Source organism: Rhinolophus ferrumequinum, chromosome 11, assembly GCF_004115265.2.
Source record: "Rhinolophus ferrumequinum isolate MPI-CBG mRhiFer1 chromosome 11, mRhiFer1_v1.p, whole genome shotgun sequence".
NCBI lineage: Eukaryota > Metazoa > Chordata > Mammalia > Chiroptera > Rhinolophidae > Rhinolophus > Rhinolophus ferrumequinum.
Window position 1 is genome coordinate 78,737,464 of NC_046294.1, and position 21,167 is coordinate 78,758,630.

Consider the following 21,167-nt stretch of genomic DNA (forward strand, 5'->3'; position numbering starts at 1 on the left):
AGCTTTTTATATCTTGCATTTCAAATCTCATTTATTTGCATTTCACTTAATGTATCTGTATTATTAATATGAATGACTGATTTGCAGGTATCCAAAACCTTTTTTTTTTCTGTCCAGAACAACGGAGCCCCTTTTCATGCCTAAAGTCAATGTGTCCAACTTGACTTTTAATCTGTCTATGTGGGCCTTTAAATGACTTCTCCTTCCACTTTCTCAGGATCTTCACTCCATCATTTTTCACCGGGGACATATTTATTGTCCCCTGCCAATATATATTATCATCAATACTTATTTGTGTTTCAGAGGGCAAAGATCACATCAATGTTGCTCACTACTATATGCCCAGTGCCAGCACCAAAGAGTACTAAAAAATGTGTAGTGAATAAAGGAATTAAATCAATTCTTTCCCATCTTTTACAGAACATGTCTATAAACCCATGCTTCCCTATCCCTAGTTTTTTTTCTTCTTTTAAACAGCAAACTTCATTCAAGAACTCTCCATATTCACTATCCTTCATTTCCATACTGCATATCTACTGCGCAACCTCCAAACCACCACAATCTGGCTTCAATCCCCAACACTCTACTGAAGCTGCTCTTTCTAAGGGCACTACAATCTCATTGATAAACCCAACAGACACGTTAGTTCTCTTCATACTCGACCTTGCTGTACTATTTGACACTGCTGACCAGTCTCTCCTTAAAGCATGCTTTTACCTTGGCTTCCATGATGTAACACTCCTCTGCTATTATTCTTGATTCTCTGGCCATTTTTATTTCCTCAGTATACTTTACAGGAGCCTCTTTCTCTGTACTTAAAACTTAAGTTGGAACTTAAGTTCTGCCCTAGGACTTTTTCTCATTATATATGTACTTTCAGGTCCATCTCCTTCACTCTCATGAGTTGTCATCTATTTGCTAATTACTCCCAAAACTCTATCTAGAGCTCAAATTGCTCTTCAAGATCTGACCCGACATCTACAAATGGGTACTAGTCCTCTTGGTTATATTGTAGATATTTCAAACTCAATAGGTTCAAAACCAAAATCTTCCTTCTGCAAAACGTATTCCTTTCCCCCACATTTTGGGAAAAAGGTATTACCACCCACCCAGATGCCCAAATCAGAAACCTGGCATGTAAAAATTTGTGTATCAAGCTCTAAATTTTTAAAGGAGACAGTTACTATCTGGTGGAGTTGATTGTCCATCATCACCAGAAAACTAAATTCTACCACGGGAGAACAGATGCTTCTCTGCATTTCTCAACACAAGAATTAAAAGCTTCTGTCAAAATCATCAAATTACTGTGTCTGATTTATGATCACTAAATAAACTGATTACTAATTCCCCACCCCCCAGGTACTTAGTGAGAAAAAAGTGTGCTATATACCATAAATGGAATAAGTTAATCATTGTGAAAGTATTTCTTCATTCTAAACCAAAAAATTAGTACTCTGACATTATGAGTAAGTCTCTTTTAAGCTTAGATAGCTGGAATTAGCACTTCAGAGAATATCAACTTGACGAACACCTATCTGGACCTTCAGTGTTAAAGACTGAATCTTAAACACATGCTATCTTCCTTCTTTTTAAATAGAGTAGGTTAAAATACACATGCATTTAAAATAAAGGAATTAATTGTACTTAAGTGTGATTCCAGGGTTTAAAAGACTTTTTAAAAATCACATCACTATTAAATGTAAACCAATTGCTTCATCTGGTATGCAACCAAACATCAATCTAACATTGAAAAAACAACTATCTATGTTATAGTTGTTGAGATAAAATTGTTTTTTTTTTTAATGAACAAAAAAAAATTTTAGGGGTAATTTTCATCATACATAATACTTTATGAGTTAACTTAAAACTTAATTTGCTGTGTATTTTACTATATATAAATTGTACCTCAACTAAAAATAAAAACGAATCCTTATCTGAAATTCTACTGTGCCAGTAAAATCAATTGCTCAATTCAGTGCTTAAAAAATTCTGAGACAAAGAATTTTGGGTTAGAATAATAATCAAAATCAGATAAACATACAGACTAACAAATATCTTACATTCTGATTTTTTTCCATGAACATGCAGTATTTTACCTTCTAAGATAATCATTACTGCAATAATATTAAAGGGGAAAACAGTGTAACTTTAATAATCAAATATTATTGGTATGTTATAAAGCGTATGTCCACAGAACACAGTTTGTTAGGTGAAAATAAATGCTAATGCTTATAACCATAGGAAATTATTAAAAGTGGACAGGAAGTAATTTAGTCTTTCTTCGTGTTTAATACTTATGAAAAAGAAATTACACCTCAGAGCTTAAATACTATGAGGCAGTGGTACAGAACTGAAATTTTAGGTTAAAAATATATAGTTTTGCATTTAAATAGCATTTTTAAAATTTGAGAATTTGGACTAAGGACAGTAACAACTTCTCTCCAGGTTCTAAAGGAAAGATCTCCAAGTACATTCTAATATTGGGGACATGTGTGCTACAATTAAGAACTGAGATACTTAAAAGTAACATTTGATGATGTACTTTCCTTTCTTCTATTTTATTTGAGGGCGCAGCTCACAGTGGCCCACGCGGGGATCGAACCGGCAACCTTGGTGCTACCAGCACCATGCTCTAACCAGCTGAGCTAACCGGCCACCCCGATGCTGTACTTCCTAAATTTCGTAAGTAATACTACCAACTAACACTTATATCACACATTACAGTTAAAAACGTAAACCATGCCATCCATGAATAGTAATCATAAACTGTAAGGTACGCAGAGTAGAATTATTATCCCCATTTTGCAGCTTCAGATATCAAGGCTCAGAGATCTTAGTTTATGCACCCAAGGTCACATAACTAGAAAAGGTAGAATTGGTACTCAAAATCCAGGTCTTGTAAAGATTGTTTCTCGTGTCATGCTACTTTAAAATAACTTACAGAGGCAGCAGTATACTGCAGACGAGAACAGAGCACTAGACTTGTAGTCTGGAAAATGAGTTTAAAATGTCTTTTAAAAAGTTAGAAACTGAAATTTTTAATTCTATGGAGGAAACAGGCTGGCACTTATTATTCTCAAAAGCATCTATCAAGCACCTAGCTGCCTGTGTGAGAACTTTTACCAAGCAGCAACAGTCACATCCTCCCCCAAGCCCAATCTCCATTTATTGTTTATCTTGTGGAAATGAGGAGAGAAGAGGCAGAAGTTTTAGGTAATTACAGACTATACAAATCTTTGTAGCTACTGAGTCATGATTTTTAAAACAATACTCTCTGATTCAGCTAACAACTTAAAATCTCAAACAAAAAATCTATTTACAAACTTCTGAAATATAATTTTTCAGAGAACGTAACATAAAAGCATGTTTCACTTACCGCTGGGGTAGGAGTCTATCATTAGCCAGGTAGCCTTGTTTGTGAATCTCTTTGTTATAATCTCCATACTTGGCTTGGACAGCATAGGAAGCCAAAAGGACTGCAGTTTCTGGTGGGCAATATATCTCATCATTTAAGATAGCTTCTTTAACTTGCAAGAAGAAAAGTCTTTGAGTTATTTCTTGAATTAATTCCTCAGAAACATCTTCAGGAAAGAATTTAGCTCTAAATTTGAACTGTAAAGGATTCTCTTTTTTAACATCTTGCTGTGTCACCTGGAACAGTAATTTCAAGTATAATCAAAAAAAAGTCTTTTAAGTTCACAATAACTGAACCTAGTCACATCAAATTCTTTTTAAAAGAAAGTAGGATGTGAAACATCAGTAAGATTCTAAACTTATAAATAAGATTGGAGGTGTATAAGATTCTAAACCTGTAAAAAACATGAGAGAAAAAGATTCTATGCTCACAAATGTGACCTATAAATGTGAGCTATAACTCATGGATCCTATCTAGTAACCAAACTGAAACTTGGTTCTTGAGAAGCTTGAGAAGCTTATCCTGCACATGTTTAAATCAAAGTACTAAGTTACAGCTAGTAATATTTCTTATGTGTTAAGTTTTCAAATAGGAAAAGTGAACATTTCTTTTTCTAAGATGATTAAGTTGATGGTGTCTTACGGAGGCCTGAAATCAGTCACACCCTGAGCCTTTCTGCTATAAATTCATGATCACAACTTCAAAATAACTTATTAGCTGAATGTTATTATGCATACTTTACCTTTTTATTTAGTTTAAGCCACGTAGAATAACCTTTGCTGTCCACATATTGCAGCCCAAAAAACCAGACCTCACGCAAACCAACTGTTTTCACCACCTTAAAAAAAAAGGCAATTTCAGTTCAACATTCACATTATAACTAGATGGCACTATACTTCAAAACAAAACCACATAAGCTTTATAGATATATTCCTTTGCTACAGAGAAACTCTTTCCTAAATTTAACATATTAATTAAAGGAACATTGCTGAAAATTTAAATTCAGGTTTTGTATGTTAAATTTTATAGTGTCATTTCAATCTTATTTGATCCACTTTTTTTATACCTCTTTTTCCTTCTCATCTCCCATCAAGACCCCAACAGACAACATGAAGAGTCTGGGAAACAGAGACAGAGCTGTCACTATCCCACTTTCCTATTTCAATTTATCCCCTATTTCAATGACACTATTGGTTAGTCAAGGCAAATAGTATTTTGGTGATCAGAGTCTCACAGGACATTTAAATGCCATGCCCTTCGTTATCCAGCTGGTGATTTCACCCCCACTCCTTCTTCCCTTTACTCACCATCATATATTCTATGTTCTTCCCTAACTGAGCAAGAAACTATTCTTAGAACATGCCATGAATTTCACCCTTCCACAGCTTGGCTAATGCTTTTTCCCTGTGCCCAGAATGTTTCTTCTGTACCTTACCACCTGTTGAATAATTTATTCGTCAAGGCCCAGCTCAACTAACATGCATTCTGTGAATGAAGCTGTCCTATCATCTAGATAAAATTAATCACTTGTTCCTTGATGTTCCCACAGTACTTTATCTGTACTGCTATTAGAAAATTTACTCTAGCATATCATAATTAACTATATTAAAAGTGAGTCTGTTTATTCTCCTTGACTGTTTAAAACTAAGGACAGATTATTTGCCTTATTCATTTTAATGTCCATATCATCTCAAAGAATAATTAGCCTGTGATAGGCGCTTAAAAATATTTGAGTAAATTAAGTGGTAAGCTAGGACACACACTCAGAATTGCACCAACACTTAAAGTATATTTAAAATCCTATATTATTTAAAATAAAACGAAGGAATTGAGCCAGAGAAAGTTTAAGTTTATTAACATTTTATAAGAAAGATTTTAACATTTTACAGAAAGATCCAACATTAGTTCATAAGTGATAAATATTTTTGGTACATTTTTTAATCTAAAAACATGCCAGGCTTTTAGTTTCAAAATAGCAAACTGAACCATTCAGTTTACTTTCCCTCTCTTGAAAACTTTCACTGAAAACCATTTCACAAAAACTTTAAAAACATTTAGTTGTACTAGGAAAGGTTACCATCAAAATAACCAAAACCGAGAAATTTCTGGATCATATGGGCTATAAAAACTCATACCGATACAAAAGCTGATCAATGCCAAACAACTAAATCTTTAATGTGGACAAAGAAGGTCCCAGATAATTTAACTTTGGCAAAAGATAGGCTGTCCCAACAGCGACAGAAAACATTCCAGCTCAGAGTGGCAGGGATAGGAAATTTACACAGGTCAAGGGCCGCAACAGACAGAAGTGTAGCTGGTCAGCTTTTGTCTCCAGGCTTCGTGTGACACACAATTCTGGCCAAATAGAAAGGGGATTTGCCACCACGGGCACAAGGGACAGCACCTGAACTAACTTCAGGCTGTCACAACGAACACCAGGAAGAGCAAGAGAGCTCAGCTGTGAAATTCCCGTGAGGGGCTATATCTCCTCAGTGGCCCTTTATCAACTTCTGGAAGTGTTCTTGAAACTTTCAATCACATACTTCTGTAAGTTAAAAAAAATGCCTGGGCACATAACTACAATATATTTATTTATAAATTATGCATATGTTGTCACATTAATACATTATAAAGCACCTATTTTAAAAATAATTTGAAAGAGGAAAAGACAAAAATGTAGACAAATATTGTAAAATTTTTTCTTGTATCCTAACAGATCCTATTAAGCACTCTCCTTGGAGGTATGAATACTGTGTTCTTTAGTCCCATAGGTAGAAGCTAGAAGATGAGGCTAGTGAAGGAAGAGTCAGCAGAGAGCAAACAAAGGACCTCAACCATTCAAGTAGAGCCCCCTACACACAGCAGTTGGCCTCAATCTAACAACATAATCAGAAGTGAGGCTTTGCTATACAGGTGGACTCGTGTAGCTATGTACCCTCATTTGAGAGGACTCCTCTATCTAGGTCTGTTCTTGGCCTGACCCTGAACCTACCTACCTGCCAGCTCACCCCATATACTCACTATACCCAAAGGAAAGCCTGCTTTTCGATCCTTGCATTCAGGCTCAAGAGAATTTGTGGAGAAACAGAACTGTGACTATTAGAAATAATTGCAGAGAGAGCCCATTAACAGATAATACTCCTCCTTAATCTAGACTTTCATTTACAATATGAAATCTACATATATGTGTGTTGTATGTGTCAAATACTGTTTGATGTACTTTACATGGATTCTCAATTCTCACAACAACCTTCTAAGGGATTAATGTTATCATCATCCTAATTGTACAAATGAGAAAAATAAGGCAGAGAGAGTAATTCGTCCAAAGTCAAACAGTTAAAGTTGAGACTCTACTGCAGGCAAATGTGGCTCTACACATTACTGCGCTATAATAAATGTGGTTTCATTTTCCCTGGTATCCAAACTAAAGCAATTATACCTAATAAAAAACACGTATTTTCTCAGTATCTAATATTAAAAAGGCCCACGTGCTAATTAGTCTTTGACGACTACAAATATTTCACTCACTATAAGTAACATTTCAACTTGCTATAAAGTACAATAAATGCTAATTATATTCACCTTTTTTATTCATATAAGATAGGGTATATATTTATAAGCAGGAAGCCTAGAAGAATCAACAGAAGTGGATATTAGTTCACAAGGTAAAATATCTATAATGTGTGGTGCATGTAGCTGCTTATAATTTTATTTTAAAAATCTGCTCACACACACAAAAAAGCCTTTTCGCTTCCAAAAAGACTTACCAGGGCTTTCAAGATAATTAATTACCTAATCGGGGGATTAAGTATATCACTTTGTCAAGAAAAGAAATAACTTTCCAGGAATTTTAAAATTTTATTCCATTAGAATTTGGATCAGTATGTGATAGAAGGACACCTAATAAAACAAAGAGATCTAATAGGTCATTTCGTGCTGCAATGCCAGAAAGGCTCTGTCCCGTTCCCTAAGGTCAAGTTAGCATGACCACAGACTATTGCACTCCTGCTCATACATAAAAGTTTATGTAAAAGTTATCTTCCTCTAAGTTTCATATCATGCAAGATATATCACGTTCCTCCTCTTTGCAATCATCAATTCACCTTCTTAATTACTTGACCTCTGGGCACCAATCCCTCTATCCTCCTTTTCTCATTAAAACTTGATTACTTACAACATTAATAAAACTTGATTATTTATAACATTAAGCTCCTTAGCATCACCTGAAGAGCTTAAATAAAAAATACTAACGGTTTAGAGTACGTCCCAGACAATTAAATTGGAATCGCTGGATGTGGTTTCCAAGCACTGACTTTTTTTTCTTTAAGTGCCACAGGTGACTCAAGTGTTCACTCAAGAGTGAGAAAAAAATACATGATTAGTAGTCAAAGTTCTTAACATGACATCCATGTTCTAACCCCAGGCTAACGTATTATGAGCCTATGACACCAAACTGCTGTTAGGTGCCTACTCATAGCCTATAATTCCCTATGCTTTTGCTCCTGCTGTCACCTCTGTCTAGATCTCTACCTATTCCACTATACAGAATATCTGAACTCCTTTTAGTAGTCATTACAATGATTTGCACAGCAAATATTAAATAAATACCTGCTGGTAGTATTTTTTAAAAGTCCTATCCCTCAAATCTAGGAATGAGAAAGAATAACAATATTCCTACAGCTATTCAAGATATCTGAATAGGTATTGTGAAAATTTTCAGTGCTACAGTGCTGCATTATCCATAAAGGTATATAAAAACACAGAGAGAAGCTACAATAGCATCCACACTGTGGTGTCAGAAGTTGCATACTTTCTGTGGTTAAATGATACCTGGTCAAAAAGTTGTTTGCCAGTTGTATTGGGCTGGATGGCAAATTCCAGCTCGGCATCCATTGTGGTTACTCTTACATTGATCTACAATAAAAACAAAAGGGATAATCAATAGGAAAGAGAATACACATATTAAGTATTAGGCATGAGAAAACACTTTTATCTGATTTCTAAAACAAAGTGATATAACATGCAGGCAGTAAAGAGCAACTTCATAATTATACCTAATAGTTTCTTTATTAGATAGTGGTAAAGTTTGATTTTAATCACAGGAAATCGTAAAACTATTTGAAAAACAAAGATCTTATGAAGTCCTCTTTTAAAAACATTGAATATTTCACATTTATTAGGCAATATGCTATGAGTTTTCCTATTTTCATTTATCCCCTACAACAATACTAGGAGATATGTTCGTTTCTATAAAAATGGAAAGAATTCTCATTACTTGCCCAATGATACATCAATATCAAATGCAGAGCAAGTATTTAAATTGAGGTATAACTTGGAATTATTTCAATGTCATTCATTATCCCATATTTCAACACAAAATCAGATTGTTGTATTCATACTACAAATGTATTCACTTTACAGAAAGCATTCATCCATTGCCCTTTGTTAGATTCTATTTTAAATTCTAATTTTTTTTGATTTGTAGGATAGTTTTTATTTATTTATTTTATTTTATTTTATTTATTTATTTATTTATTTAATGGGGTGACAATTGTTAGTAAAATTACATAGATTTCAGGTGTGCAATTCTGTATCACATCATCTATAAATTACATTGTGTGTCACCACCCAAAGTCAGTTCTCCTTCCATCACCATATATTTGATCCCCCTTACCCTCATCTCCCAACCCCCAACCCCCTTACCCTCTGGTAACCACTAAATTACGTTCCCCAGATTTAAATTCTAATTTTTTTGTGTAAATACCTTTCTAGTTGGATATCTCACCAAAAACTTAATTAACATGCCTTAACCAAAGTTTTAATTCCACAGTGGCATCTTTACCTAGTACTCACCATGATGTGATATAAATATTTTTAACTTTTACTCAACTCTTAGAACTCTAAATCAGACTTATTTCTCTTTTCATGTTTTATTGATTCTACAATAACAACTACACATGTAGGTCTTATACCTTTCCTAATCAACTAAATCTTATAAATTATTCCTTCTTTAAACTACTATTAGGAAATATTGATACACATAAAACAATACATGCAATATACGTAAACAACGAAACATAATAAAATAAAACCTACTGTGATATAAGAAATATATATTTGGTCTTCATCCTGATTCCTATCAGAGCCCCTAAAACCCTTGGAATTTTCTAATGATAGATATGAGGAGCATCTTTTGTTATTCATAATAAGCCTCTTTCTTCCATACCAGAGTTTATGCTAATGAGTGACTCTAGCTGGACCCCTAGAGAGCTTCAGGATGAGGGCTGGTAGCCAGAGAAACCAACCAAGTGATTAAAGAAACCCACCCCAATCTCCAGGGAGGAGAGAGAGGCTGGGAATTTAATTCATTGGCCATTGCTGATGAGCTAATCAATCATGCCTACATAATGGAACTTTCATAAAAACTTTAAAGGAAGGGGTTTCAGAGAGCTCCTGAGTTGGTGAACGCATCCACTTGCAAAGAGGATGGTGCACCCAAATTCTGTAAGGACAGAAGCTCCTTACAGTGCTCAGGATGCTTCTGGACTTCTACCTTCTGTACCTCCTTCCTCTTACGTGTAGCCTTTATATTAACCAGTAATAGTAAGGAAAGTATTTCCCTGAACTCTGTGAGCTGTTTCAACAAATTATAGAAACTGAGGAGGGGATCATGGGAACCCTCAATCTGTAGCCAAATTAGACAGAAGTGTGGGTAACCTTGGGACCTTATGGGACTGAGACATTAACCTGTGGCGTCTGTGCTAAACTCCAGGTAGGTGATGTCAGAATAAATTAAACTGCAGGACACACAATTGGTATCCACATAGAATCGGAAAATTGACTGGTGTTAAAAATCCACACATTTTGTGTCAGAAATTCTGTGAGTAAAGAAAAAGTTTTCATTTATCCACAAATCTACAATCCAACTTAACTAGAAACGACAAATAATTTTGCATATACCAGTGTATTTCTTCTTTGCGAATTACCCTGTCCCCAATCTCCCACAGGTAAACACTAACCTGAATTTTGTGTTTGTCATTCCCCTGCTTTTTTAAAAAAAGAACAGTGCTATCACAAATGTAGGTACCTATACGTAAAATATTTAGTTTTTCTTGATTTTTAACTATATTAAAATTGTACAGTACTTACTAATAAAGTCTTCTTTCTTGATGTAGGCAATGGTTACATGGGTATATTTTATGAAAATTCATTAACTATACACTTACGATATATTTGATAAGTTTAAACAAGTTATACTACACTGTAGTTTGCTCTTTCACAATTATATATCTAAGATCCACTGATATTATTGTGAGTAGTTACAATTCATTTTTATTGCTATACAATATCTACATTAGACAATTTATTTACCCATTTCCTGTCAGTGGGCATTAAATTGTTTCCAATTTTTGGCTATTAAGATTAATACTGTATGAACATTCTTACGCATAAGTGTACACATGTCTGAGTTTCTCTGGAAGCATATATACTCAGAAGAATTCCTGGGTGATAAAGCATGCATGTCTTCAACTTTACCATTTAATGCTAAATTGTCTTCCAACATGACAGTATCAATTTAAACTCTCATCAGTAGTGCATAAGAATTCCTGCTGATCTGTATTTTCACCAACCGTGAGTATTATCAGATGTTTTAACGTCTGACAATGTAGTAGATGTAAAATACCTCAACGTGGTCTTAACGGACAAATCCCTGAATCCTAATGAGGCTGAAAACATTTTCCTATGTGTAGTATGAAGAATTCTAAGATGGTCTCCATGATCTCCATCTCGTGTCACTCTCATGATGACCATATTTTGCCATGTATAATACGCGCTTTTTTGCCCAAATTTGTGAGGGAAAAATAAGGATGCGCATTATACATGGGTAGCACTAATTTCGTATCTATAGAAATGTTTTTAATTCTTTTATTTATGCTTATGAGTTAAAAGTATAACTTTAGAACTCAATAACAATATCCATATGCAAAATAATACCCTAGAATATAATCGGTTTTATTGCACTTATGACAAACTTGCAAGAACAAAGAAGAGTCGTTGGCCTTCTATGATGGTAGAAATGGTAAATTTGTACTGGTACATAAAATTTCTTGTACCTTGTATCTGTTCTTGTGTTTTGTAATTATTTGTTACATACAATTTCTTGTACCATAATATGTTAAAAAATAAATGCTAAAATTCCTTTATAATACAAAAAAACAAGTACCTAAATGTAAACAAATAAAAATTTTAATTAAAAAATTAAAACGAAAGGTTTTTTCCCCCTGAAAGTTTGGGCCAAAAATGTGGGTGTGCATTATATACAGAAGCGCATTATACACAGCAAAATACGGTATATTACATGACAAAAGGGATTTTGCAGGTGTACTAGGATGTTAATCAGTTGATCTTAAAATAGGAAGATTATGTGGGTGGGCCTAAGCCAATCACACGAATCCTTTAAAAGCAAAGCCTTTTCTCTGAGTGGATGCAGAAATAGTCAGATTCAAATTGTGGTGATGAATTTGACACAAAGGAGGTTCTCCAATGCTGAATTGGAGGCGCCATGAGGCAAGGACGTAACACCAGCTTCTAGGAGCTAAGAGTGACCCCTAGTCAATAGCTAGAAAATGGGAGCTTCATCATCCAGTAAAAAAAAAGGATGGATCATTTTGCAAGGAAATCAATGTGCCAATAAAAGGAATGAGCTTGGAAGAGAACCCCAAGCTTCAGATGAAGAGAATGCAGTTGAGCTAAACCTTGATTTCAGGCTAGTGAGACCCTGAACAGAGAACCCAGTCACATCATCCCATATTTCTAACCTATAAAATTGTGGGATAATAAATGAAAGTTGCTTTAAGCTACTAAATTTGCAGTAATTTGTTACACAGCAACACAGAATACGTTTACTAACTACTCAGTCTCATCTTTGAAATGTCTGTTCATGTCTATTGCTTATTTTCCTAATTGGGTTATTTGCTTTTTTCTTACTCCTATGTAGGAGATCTTTATATATCCTAGATATTAAAAATTTGTTATTTGTGTTATAAAAAATCATTTCCCAGTTCGTAGTTTGTCATTCTACCTTGTGAAGTGCCCCTCTTTATGGTAAACACATCCTTAATTTTAATATTGAATTTATCAATGTTTATATACAGGTATCCTTTTTTGTGTGTCATATTTAAGAAATCTTTCCCTATTCTGGAATCATGAAGATATTCTTGTATTTCCTACTAAAGCTTTTCTTTTTCTTCATAATTTATCTTCAATGATTTTTGCTTATGATTTGAGGTAGCAGTCCAATTTCATTTTTCAATCCCCATAAGAATAAAGATATAGGGATTTAAAATATCCAAACAATATAAACTGATTAGTTCATTCATTCCCCAAAGACTACGCTGTCAGAAATCAAATGTCTGTAAGCATGGGTCTGATTCTGTGCTAATTCTGTTGCTTTGGTGAATTTAACTATTCTGCCAATACCATATTATCTTAACTACTATATCTTTAAATAAGTCTTGATACCTGACAGAGCAAATCTCCCCTCTTTATCTTCAGAACTGTTTTGGCTTTGGTTGGCTCTTTCTTCTTGATCTTGGCTTCATATAAAATTGTAAATTTTTCATAACGAATCATAATCAATAGCCCATTATGATTAAAACCGTAACATTAAATTTATTAATAAAATAAATTATCTTGGGGGTGAAAAATGACATCTTTTCAATATTGACTCTTTCTATCCATGTCTATGGTTCTCTCCGTACATTAATTTAGATTTTGAATATCTTCCAGTGTTTATAATTTTCTCCATAAAAATCATATTAATCATTTGTTAAGTATCTTTCCCCTAGGTCATTATGGTTTTGCAGCTATTATAAATACAGGTCCCCAATCCCTTGACATCCTAAAAACATTGAAAACTGAAGTTTTTTAGCTAATTTCTAGCAAAAATTTCACACGAAGTGATGTGAGACTAACTTGTGAATTAATTCACCCACTTCAAATGACTATTCACACATTGATCTACAGAAGTATTAATGTTTTTGAGGTAATACAACATACCTTGAAAGAAGTTTCATGATATGATGACATGTGCATATAATACATGGTCTAGTCATTCACCTTTCTAAAATCAAAAAAATCCCAAATACTGAAACTCATCTAGCTTAAAGGGTTTCAAATACAGGATTGTGAATCTGATGAAATCTCTTTCCAAATTTTTTTCTGGTTTTGCTTCTGTAGAAATGCTATTGACTGTTATATCGATCCTTTTATCAGTCCCTTGCTAATTGTTATAATGAGCCTGTAACTGTGCTTATATAAACCAGGGGCCGGAAAACTTTTTTTCTGTAAAGGGCCAAATAGTAAGTATTTTAGGCTTAGCAGACCATACAGTCTGCTGCATCTACTCAACTATGCTACTATATCAACAAAGCAGTTATAGAAAATAGAGCATACTGTGTTCCAATAAAACCTTAGACACCAAAATTTGAATTTCTTACAATTTTCATTTCAATGTGAAACAACATTCTTTTGATTTTTTTCAACCATTGAAATGTAAACTATTCTTAGTTTATAGGCTGTACAAAAAAAACAGGTGGTGGGCTCGATTTGGCCTATGGACCATAATTTGCCAATCCCTGATATAAACAAAGAGTCTTAACTTCTTCAAACAGTGTTTCTTCCTTTGTAGTCCTTGAGCTTTGATCCCTTTTTCTATATAGGTTTCTGTTCAGTGATGAAAAGAGGCAATGATAGTGTATATCTTTTGTCTTGTCCCTGATTTTAAAAGAACTGCTTCCACTGTTAACACATTAAGAACAGCTTTTTCTGTAGCTTTTCTTCTACACCTAGCTTAAGAGGCGTTGGTTTTTGTTTTTTAATCATGAATACTTGTGCAATTTAGCAACTGCTCCCTCTAAATTATACGATTTTTCTCCTTTAAAGTAACCATGTTAATTGTGGCAGAGACTGTTTGTTGTTTGACCACCAAAATTTAATACAATTATAGTTGGACATATGACTACTGAGCTACAGAACATTTCTCAATGTCTGTTGCAATTAAGTACGGTTCTCACCCACTTCTGGCCTATAAGCATAAAATAGTGAACATGCTTCCCTATGCTTTTTGCTCCCTTCCTGCCGGCTGGAACTCAGCAGTAACTCACCTTCAACTATAAATAAGACAATAGTAACACCCTAGACCAGAAGTTCTCAAACTTCTTGATCTCAGTCAGGATCTCTTACACTCTTAAATTACTAAGCATCCCCAAATACTGTTATGTCGGTTGTCTATCAACATTTACCACATTAGAAATTAAACTGAAAAAATTTTAAGATACTAACTCATTTAAATGTAACAAGAAAAAACGTATTAGATGTTAACATAAATAACATTATGAACAATATAAATATTACTTATCATATCTTTAACAAAAGGAACAATCAGGCAACTTTTAAAGCCTTTTCATTTCATGTCCTCTGCAGAAAATTTTACTTCCTTTCTGATGATTATGACTTTTATTTCTTTTTATTCTTCTCTTCCTCCAACAATGCATACTTTGTTAATTGAGTCTTGAAAGTAATTCCAAAGTAATAATCATCCCACAAATTCCAATAACTATAACCAATGATTTTCTTAAATAGATAACTGGCCAAAAGAAAATTATTGAAAAAAGACCCCAATTCTGTTAGATGAACATTTATCTTACAACAAAATAAAACTCAGTCAAGAACTATATGATTATAAAACTAAGTAAAATGATCACACTATACCCTTACATAAAAATATCTAAGACTATATAATGTTGGCATTGGTATCACTAGCATCAAAGCCAGAATTATGAGAAAATTAATAATGCATGAACCTCCCATTACTTTTTCCTGAGCATTGAATGTGTACAAAGTTCTTCTAATTCTCACCATTGCCTTGAGTAATTAATTGTATCTCCATTTTATATATGAGAAAATTAAGAATTGGAGAGACTGAACTAATCTAACAAAAGTCACTCAAATTAAGTGACAGAGCCAAGATAAGAACTAAGATAGTTTGACCCCAGAACCAATGAATTTTAATCTTAATTACAGCGTTTCCTATACCTCTTCTTCACTGGCCCACATAATACTGCACTCTAGCCACATTAATCTAAAACAAATAACAGTAATATCAGTGCCTTTTTCTTCCCGGTAACTACCATAATACTTTGTCTTGCTACAAAAGGAACTTAATGCTATTGGTATTTTATTAAGTAAGTAGTGGCAAAAGTAAAATACACTTACTGGTTTCGGCATTTTCCTTGTTTTTTTGTTACCTTCTTAGAACTTCACTTTTATGAATTCTGTTGTCACCTTCTGTTAAAGAAAAAGCATAATCGATCTATTATCTTTACAATATAATGCTTTTAACATAATGCTTATAGAATAAAATAAAAATTAAAACATTTTAAAATGTTGATTTAAAGTAACAGCTCTTACGAAATTTGCAATATTTCTATTATCGTTTCTCAAACCCTTTCACTGCGTTAATTGATTTCAAGTTTTCTTTAAAATGTGTCAGAAATCCACAAAAAAACAAAAAGTTGATGTTTTGACTATTTTATGCATTTAATAATAATTTGAGCTGCTTTGTATATAAATGACATTTCAATGGTATAAAAATTTCCTATTGTTATTCATTCTTGAAAACACAAAAATATAGAAAAATGTACATCTGCTTTCCTAAACTTCCTTTCTAGAAGTTTCCATCTGCAATTAGCGGATGGAAATATTTATTCGGATATACCCAACCATCGCAGCAAAAGAGCTAAACATATTTATAGCTGTGATTTAAAATAGCATATATTGCAAATAACATAATAAAAGCATACTTGTCAACTAAAACTTTAATTGGTGACAACATGGAGCAAGGAAACAAGATTGCTAAGGGCCCAAATGCTGTCTCTGAGTCAGGTTCACCCCTAAACTTAGCCTGGTAGAGGGAGGGATAGTAAAGGTTAGGATAAATGGAATTCAGAATCTATAGAGATGAACTCAGAACACTTTTCAAACCTTTTTTCTGTATCGCCAAAAGATAAAAGGATATTGATTAATGTAAATTATAAAAGGTAATTTTTTAATGAAAATTATTTTTTCTTCTTGAAAGTTTAAAAACACAAGTAGAAGGTATATATATATATATCTATGAGTAGCTTATTCACCTGAGGTGTACAAAACAGCCACAGTCTGCACACTAGCAATTTGCATGCTCCTTACTCACCAGCAAGCTAGTGGCCTACACAACAGTGCAGAATTGTCCTTAAAACCAATGTTAAATTCTATCTTCCCACCTAAGGCAACAGAACTGAATCCTAATCCACGAAAACCATCATGCTGTCTTAGGGTAAATGTTTTTATAAACATCCAACAAAATTGGTTTTCCCTCTACAAATCTACCAAAAGACCGAACATTTTTAATCACTGTCCAGAAAAAAAAAAGATTATAACTCCAGTTTGAAAACCTATAGTGAAAAGTATGTAAGATAAATTATTACTTGAAGATCAGCTTATATTGGTAATATCTATTCCAAGAAACTTTATTCATTATTCTAGTTTCAACTGAATTAATATACAACCAGTTTTGTTTTAAAACTATTATCCATTGCTTTTTAAGATGCTATATTTAAATAAAACTGAAAGTTCTCCCAATTGAAACAAAATTAAAGCATCAAAGGTTATTTCCCTAAATTTAATTTTTTCACATGCCAATAAACCTCTCTACAGAGGTAACTTCCTCCTGAGATATTTATCTTATATGCTAGGCTACAAATTTCAGTTGGAAGTATTAAAATCAATTCCTAACTCTTATCATTTCCTTAACACTTAGCTAGGAAATGATATATATTCCATTCTGACAGTCACCTACTTTCATGAACCTAAATGTACAGTTCTATCTTCTAATTCTATATCCTCTTTTTGTCCCACTACCATTATCTTGGTTCAGATCCTCATCGTCTCAGGTCTTAAAACAGCCTCCAAATTGACCTGCTTTTCTTATCCCTTATAAGCTGGTAACTCCCAAATCTGTACATATCTCCAGAAATTGTGTGGCTAACTTGGTTTCCTCAACATCTAAAGACTACCTCAAACATAACATGGCCAAAACACACAAATCCCTGCCCCACAGCTAAATTTGCTTTTTTATAGTTATTCATAGTATTCACTCATGATTTTTTTTTTTATATCTCTACTACATCTGCAGTTATAAGCCTCTTTTCATTCCTAACATTGTTAATTTTTGTCTTCCCTTTTGTTTAATTTTGCCAGAAGTTTGCTTCATTTATTGGTCTAAAAGCCAGCTTTCAATTTGATCTGTTTCTTGTCTTTTCCTCTTTTGTTAACTTCTGTCCTTCTTCTCATCATTTTTCTTCTCATTAGTTGGCTTTACTCCATGGCTCATTTTCTAATCCCTAAAATTTAAAGTTTACGTTAAGTAATTTCTAATCTTTTTTTCTTTTCTAATACATGCATTAAGGTCATAAACCAAGTATGTCCAAGCAGATCCAAATACAAAGTGATCCCCCTATTTTGCCAGTGAGAAAATTTTACAATAATTTTATCATTTGAATATGTAAAATAATCAAATATGTATTTATATTTATTAGTATACTTAAATTAAAACACATGATCTATAGACTATTCAGAATATTGCTTGCTTATCTCATTTAATAAAACAATCTTCCTCAAATTTCTTACACATGAGAAATTAGTCTCTGAAAATTTTTTGAATCACAGTAAATTTTCCTAATTACATAAGAACTCTTTGAATCAGTATATTATCACTAAAATTTTATCCCAAGCCACAACTATCAATTTACATAAAACATTAGGACTTTTTTTCCTATTTAACTGCTAGAATATAAATATTTTAATATCTACAGTAGTCACTGTATTACTTTTTAAGTTATTTTTTAAACACCTGATCTGTTCTAGATTTGCTTATCAGATGAGCTCTGTGAGCTTTCCAAACTCACATGTACTAAAGGCACTTCAGGTCAACGTGCATCTTGAACAGTACTTTCATGCTCAAGAGAAAGAGAACATGAGATTTGCAATGAGAGAGCTCCTCACAACACAAATATAAATATCCTTTCCTGGGAAATATATTTTGAGGATAATATCTTGCCTTCTATTTGAAACCACAGCATTTTGCTGAGTATCACTTTAGGACTTCCCACACAAGTTTTTATATGCAGTTTTTTCATTGTTGTTTAGCTCTAAATGTTTCATTTTCCAATTATGATTTCTAATCACTACGAAGAAAAACCAAGTTTTCAAATGAAATTGTTGGTGGCCTGGAGGCACAGTGCTTTTTATGATTTATTTCTAAGTTTACTATACTACAAAGAATTCATTAAAAATTCATTTATGTTTAGTACTTGGTCAGTTTATTTTTTGACTGTTCCATATATAAATCAAAATAATGTATTTTCTGCATTTGATAAGTTAGACCAAGCTAAACCAAGTATTTAATATTTTGTTTATAGTCTCTACGATTATTCATTTTAGTTTTCTTAATCAATTTGAGAAAAATATGTATTAAATTTTCTCAAGTATGATCATGGATGCTAATTTCTTCTTGTAAATGTTTTGTTTTTCGTTTTTTTTTTGGTTTTTTTTTATTGAGAACTGGGCAATGGTATGTGGGGGAACTTTTAGATTGGGGAATATTGGGGAACAATGTTTCTCCAGGGCCCATCAGCTCCAAGTCATTGTCCTTCAGTCTAGTTGTGGAGGGCCCAGCTCAGCTCCAAGTCCAGTCGCCGATTTCAATCTTTAGTTGCAGGGGGGGCAGCACACCAGCCCAAGCAGGAATTGAACCCGCAACCTTGTTGTTGAGAGCTAGCGCTCTAACCAGCTGAGCCATCTGGCCGCCCCTCCCGTAGCTCGTTAACAGCTCATTGTCTTCAATCTAGTTGTGGAGGGCGCAGCTCACTGGAGCATGTGGGAATCGAATTGGCAACACTGTTGTTCAGAGCTCACACTCTAACCAACTGAGCCTTCCGGCCACCCCTAAACTGCCATTTTTATTTTTATTTTTTTTAAGATTTTATTGGGAAAGGGGAACAGGACTTCACTGGGGAACAGTGTGTACTTCCAGGACTTTTTCCAAGTCAAGTTGTTACACTTTCAGTCTTAGTTGCGGAGGGCAACGATCAGCTCCAGGTCCAGTTGCCACTGTTAGTTGCACGGGGTGCAGCCCACCATCCCTTGCAGGAGTCGAAATGGCAACTTTGTTGTTGGGAGGACTTGCTCCAACTAACTGATGATTGGGGAGCTCAGTGACAGCTCAGCTCAAGGTGCCAGTGTTCAATCTTAGTTGCGGGAGGCAGACCCCACCATCCCTTGTGGGAGTCGAGGAGTTGAACCGGCAACCTTGTGGTTGAGAGCCTGCGCTCCAACCAACTGAGCCATCTGGAGCTGAGGGGCAGCTCACTGACTTCATTCTAGATGCGGAGGGCACAGCTCCCTGGCCCATGTGGGAATCGAACCGGCAGCCCCGTTCCCCAGAGTTCGCACTCTAACCAACTGAGCCACCCATCCGCCCCTAAACTGCCATTTTAAAATTTATATTCTTTCAGGCTATTTTATTAGGTGAACATAGTTTTACAATTGTTATATCTTTCCAGTGAATACTTCCTTTTTTCATTAAGTAATAATTTAATTGCATATAGAATCCTAAACTGTTATCCTCTCAACATTTGGAAGATACTATTTTTCTGGGATTTGTTACTGCTGATGAGAAGTTGGCTGTCAATCTCACTCATTCCTTGTAGGTAATATGCCTTTTCTCTCTGCTTTAAAGGTTTGTTTTGTTTTTTGGTGGGGGGAAGTCGTCTTCAGATTTACTTTTACTTGGTCTAACAATTAAGTTCGAGAACTTGCCAGTGCGCTTACTTTGGCAGCACTGTACAAACAGCTCGGTAAGGTTTCGTAACCTTGGTATATCAGTGTCTCACAGCTGTGTTCGTGTCTTGCTGAATGGCATTCATTATTGTTGCGTGTTTTTGTGTGCCATCCCCAGAATGTCTGAGCTTGAATTAGAGCAATGAACAAACATTAAATTTCTTAAACTTGGCAAGAGTGGAAGTGAAATCAAGGACATGTTAGTCCAAGTTTATGGGGATAATGTCATGAAGAAAACGGCAGTGTACAACATCAGAGTAAACGTTTCTCTGAGGGGAGAGAATGCGTTACTGATGAAGAGAGGTCAGGGTGGCCAGTAATGAGCACAAATGATGAAAACATTGCAAAAATTCATAGAATTGTGCATCTGTGAGAAGCACAGCAGACCAAATAAACACCGACAGAGAAACAGGAAAATCTTAACTGAAAATCTTGGCATGAGTACCGTGTAAAAATGGTCCCGAAGGAGCTCTTGCATCACGACAATGCACCAGCTCACAGGGCACTGTCTGTGAGGGAGTTTTTAGCCAGTAAACAAATAACTATATTGGAATATCCACCCTACTCACCTGAACCGGTCCCCAATGACTTCTTTCTTTACCCGAAGACAAAGAAAATATTGAAAGGAAGACATTTTGATGACATTCAGGACACGAAGGTAATACAACAGCTCTAATGACCATTCCAGAAAAAGAGTTCCAAAATTGCTCTAAAGGGTGGACTAGGTGCTGGCCTCGGTGCACAGCTTCCCAAGGGGAGTGCTTCGAAAGTGACCATAGTGATATTCAGCAATGAGGTATGTAGCAGTTTTCTA

General features: G+C 34.4%; 1 protein-coding gene across 5 annotated transcripts in view; it reads right to left on the bottom strand.

Moving 5' to 3' along the window:
• Positions 1–21,167, bottom strand: part of RDX (radixin) — an 85,344-nt gene that overhangs the window by 52,445 nt on the left and 11,732 nt on the right. For 3 of the 5 annotated variants that reach the window (XM_033120286.1, XM_033120287.1, XM_033120289.1), the window contains exons 2-5: positions 15,692–15,763; positions 8,246–8,329; positions 4,158–4,253; positions 3,377–3,651 (exon numbers count right to left, since the gene is read on the bottom strand). In XM_033120286.1, coding sequence (XP_032976177.1) covers positions 3,377–3,651; positions 4,158–4,253; positions 8,246–8,329; positions 15,692–15,703 — 467 coding nt within the window. In that variant the 5' untranslated portion in view covers positions 15,704–15,763. Of the gene's footprint in view, positions 1–3,376; positions 3,652–4,157; positions 4,254–8,245; positions 8,330–15,691; positions 15,767–21,167 lie in introns of those variants that run through there. The other 2 variants (XM_033120288.1, XM_033120290.1) reach the window with 2 other exon arrangements.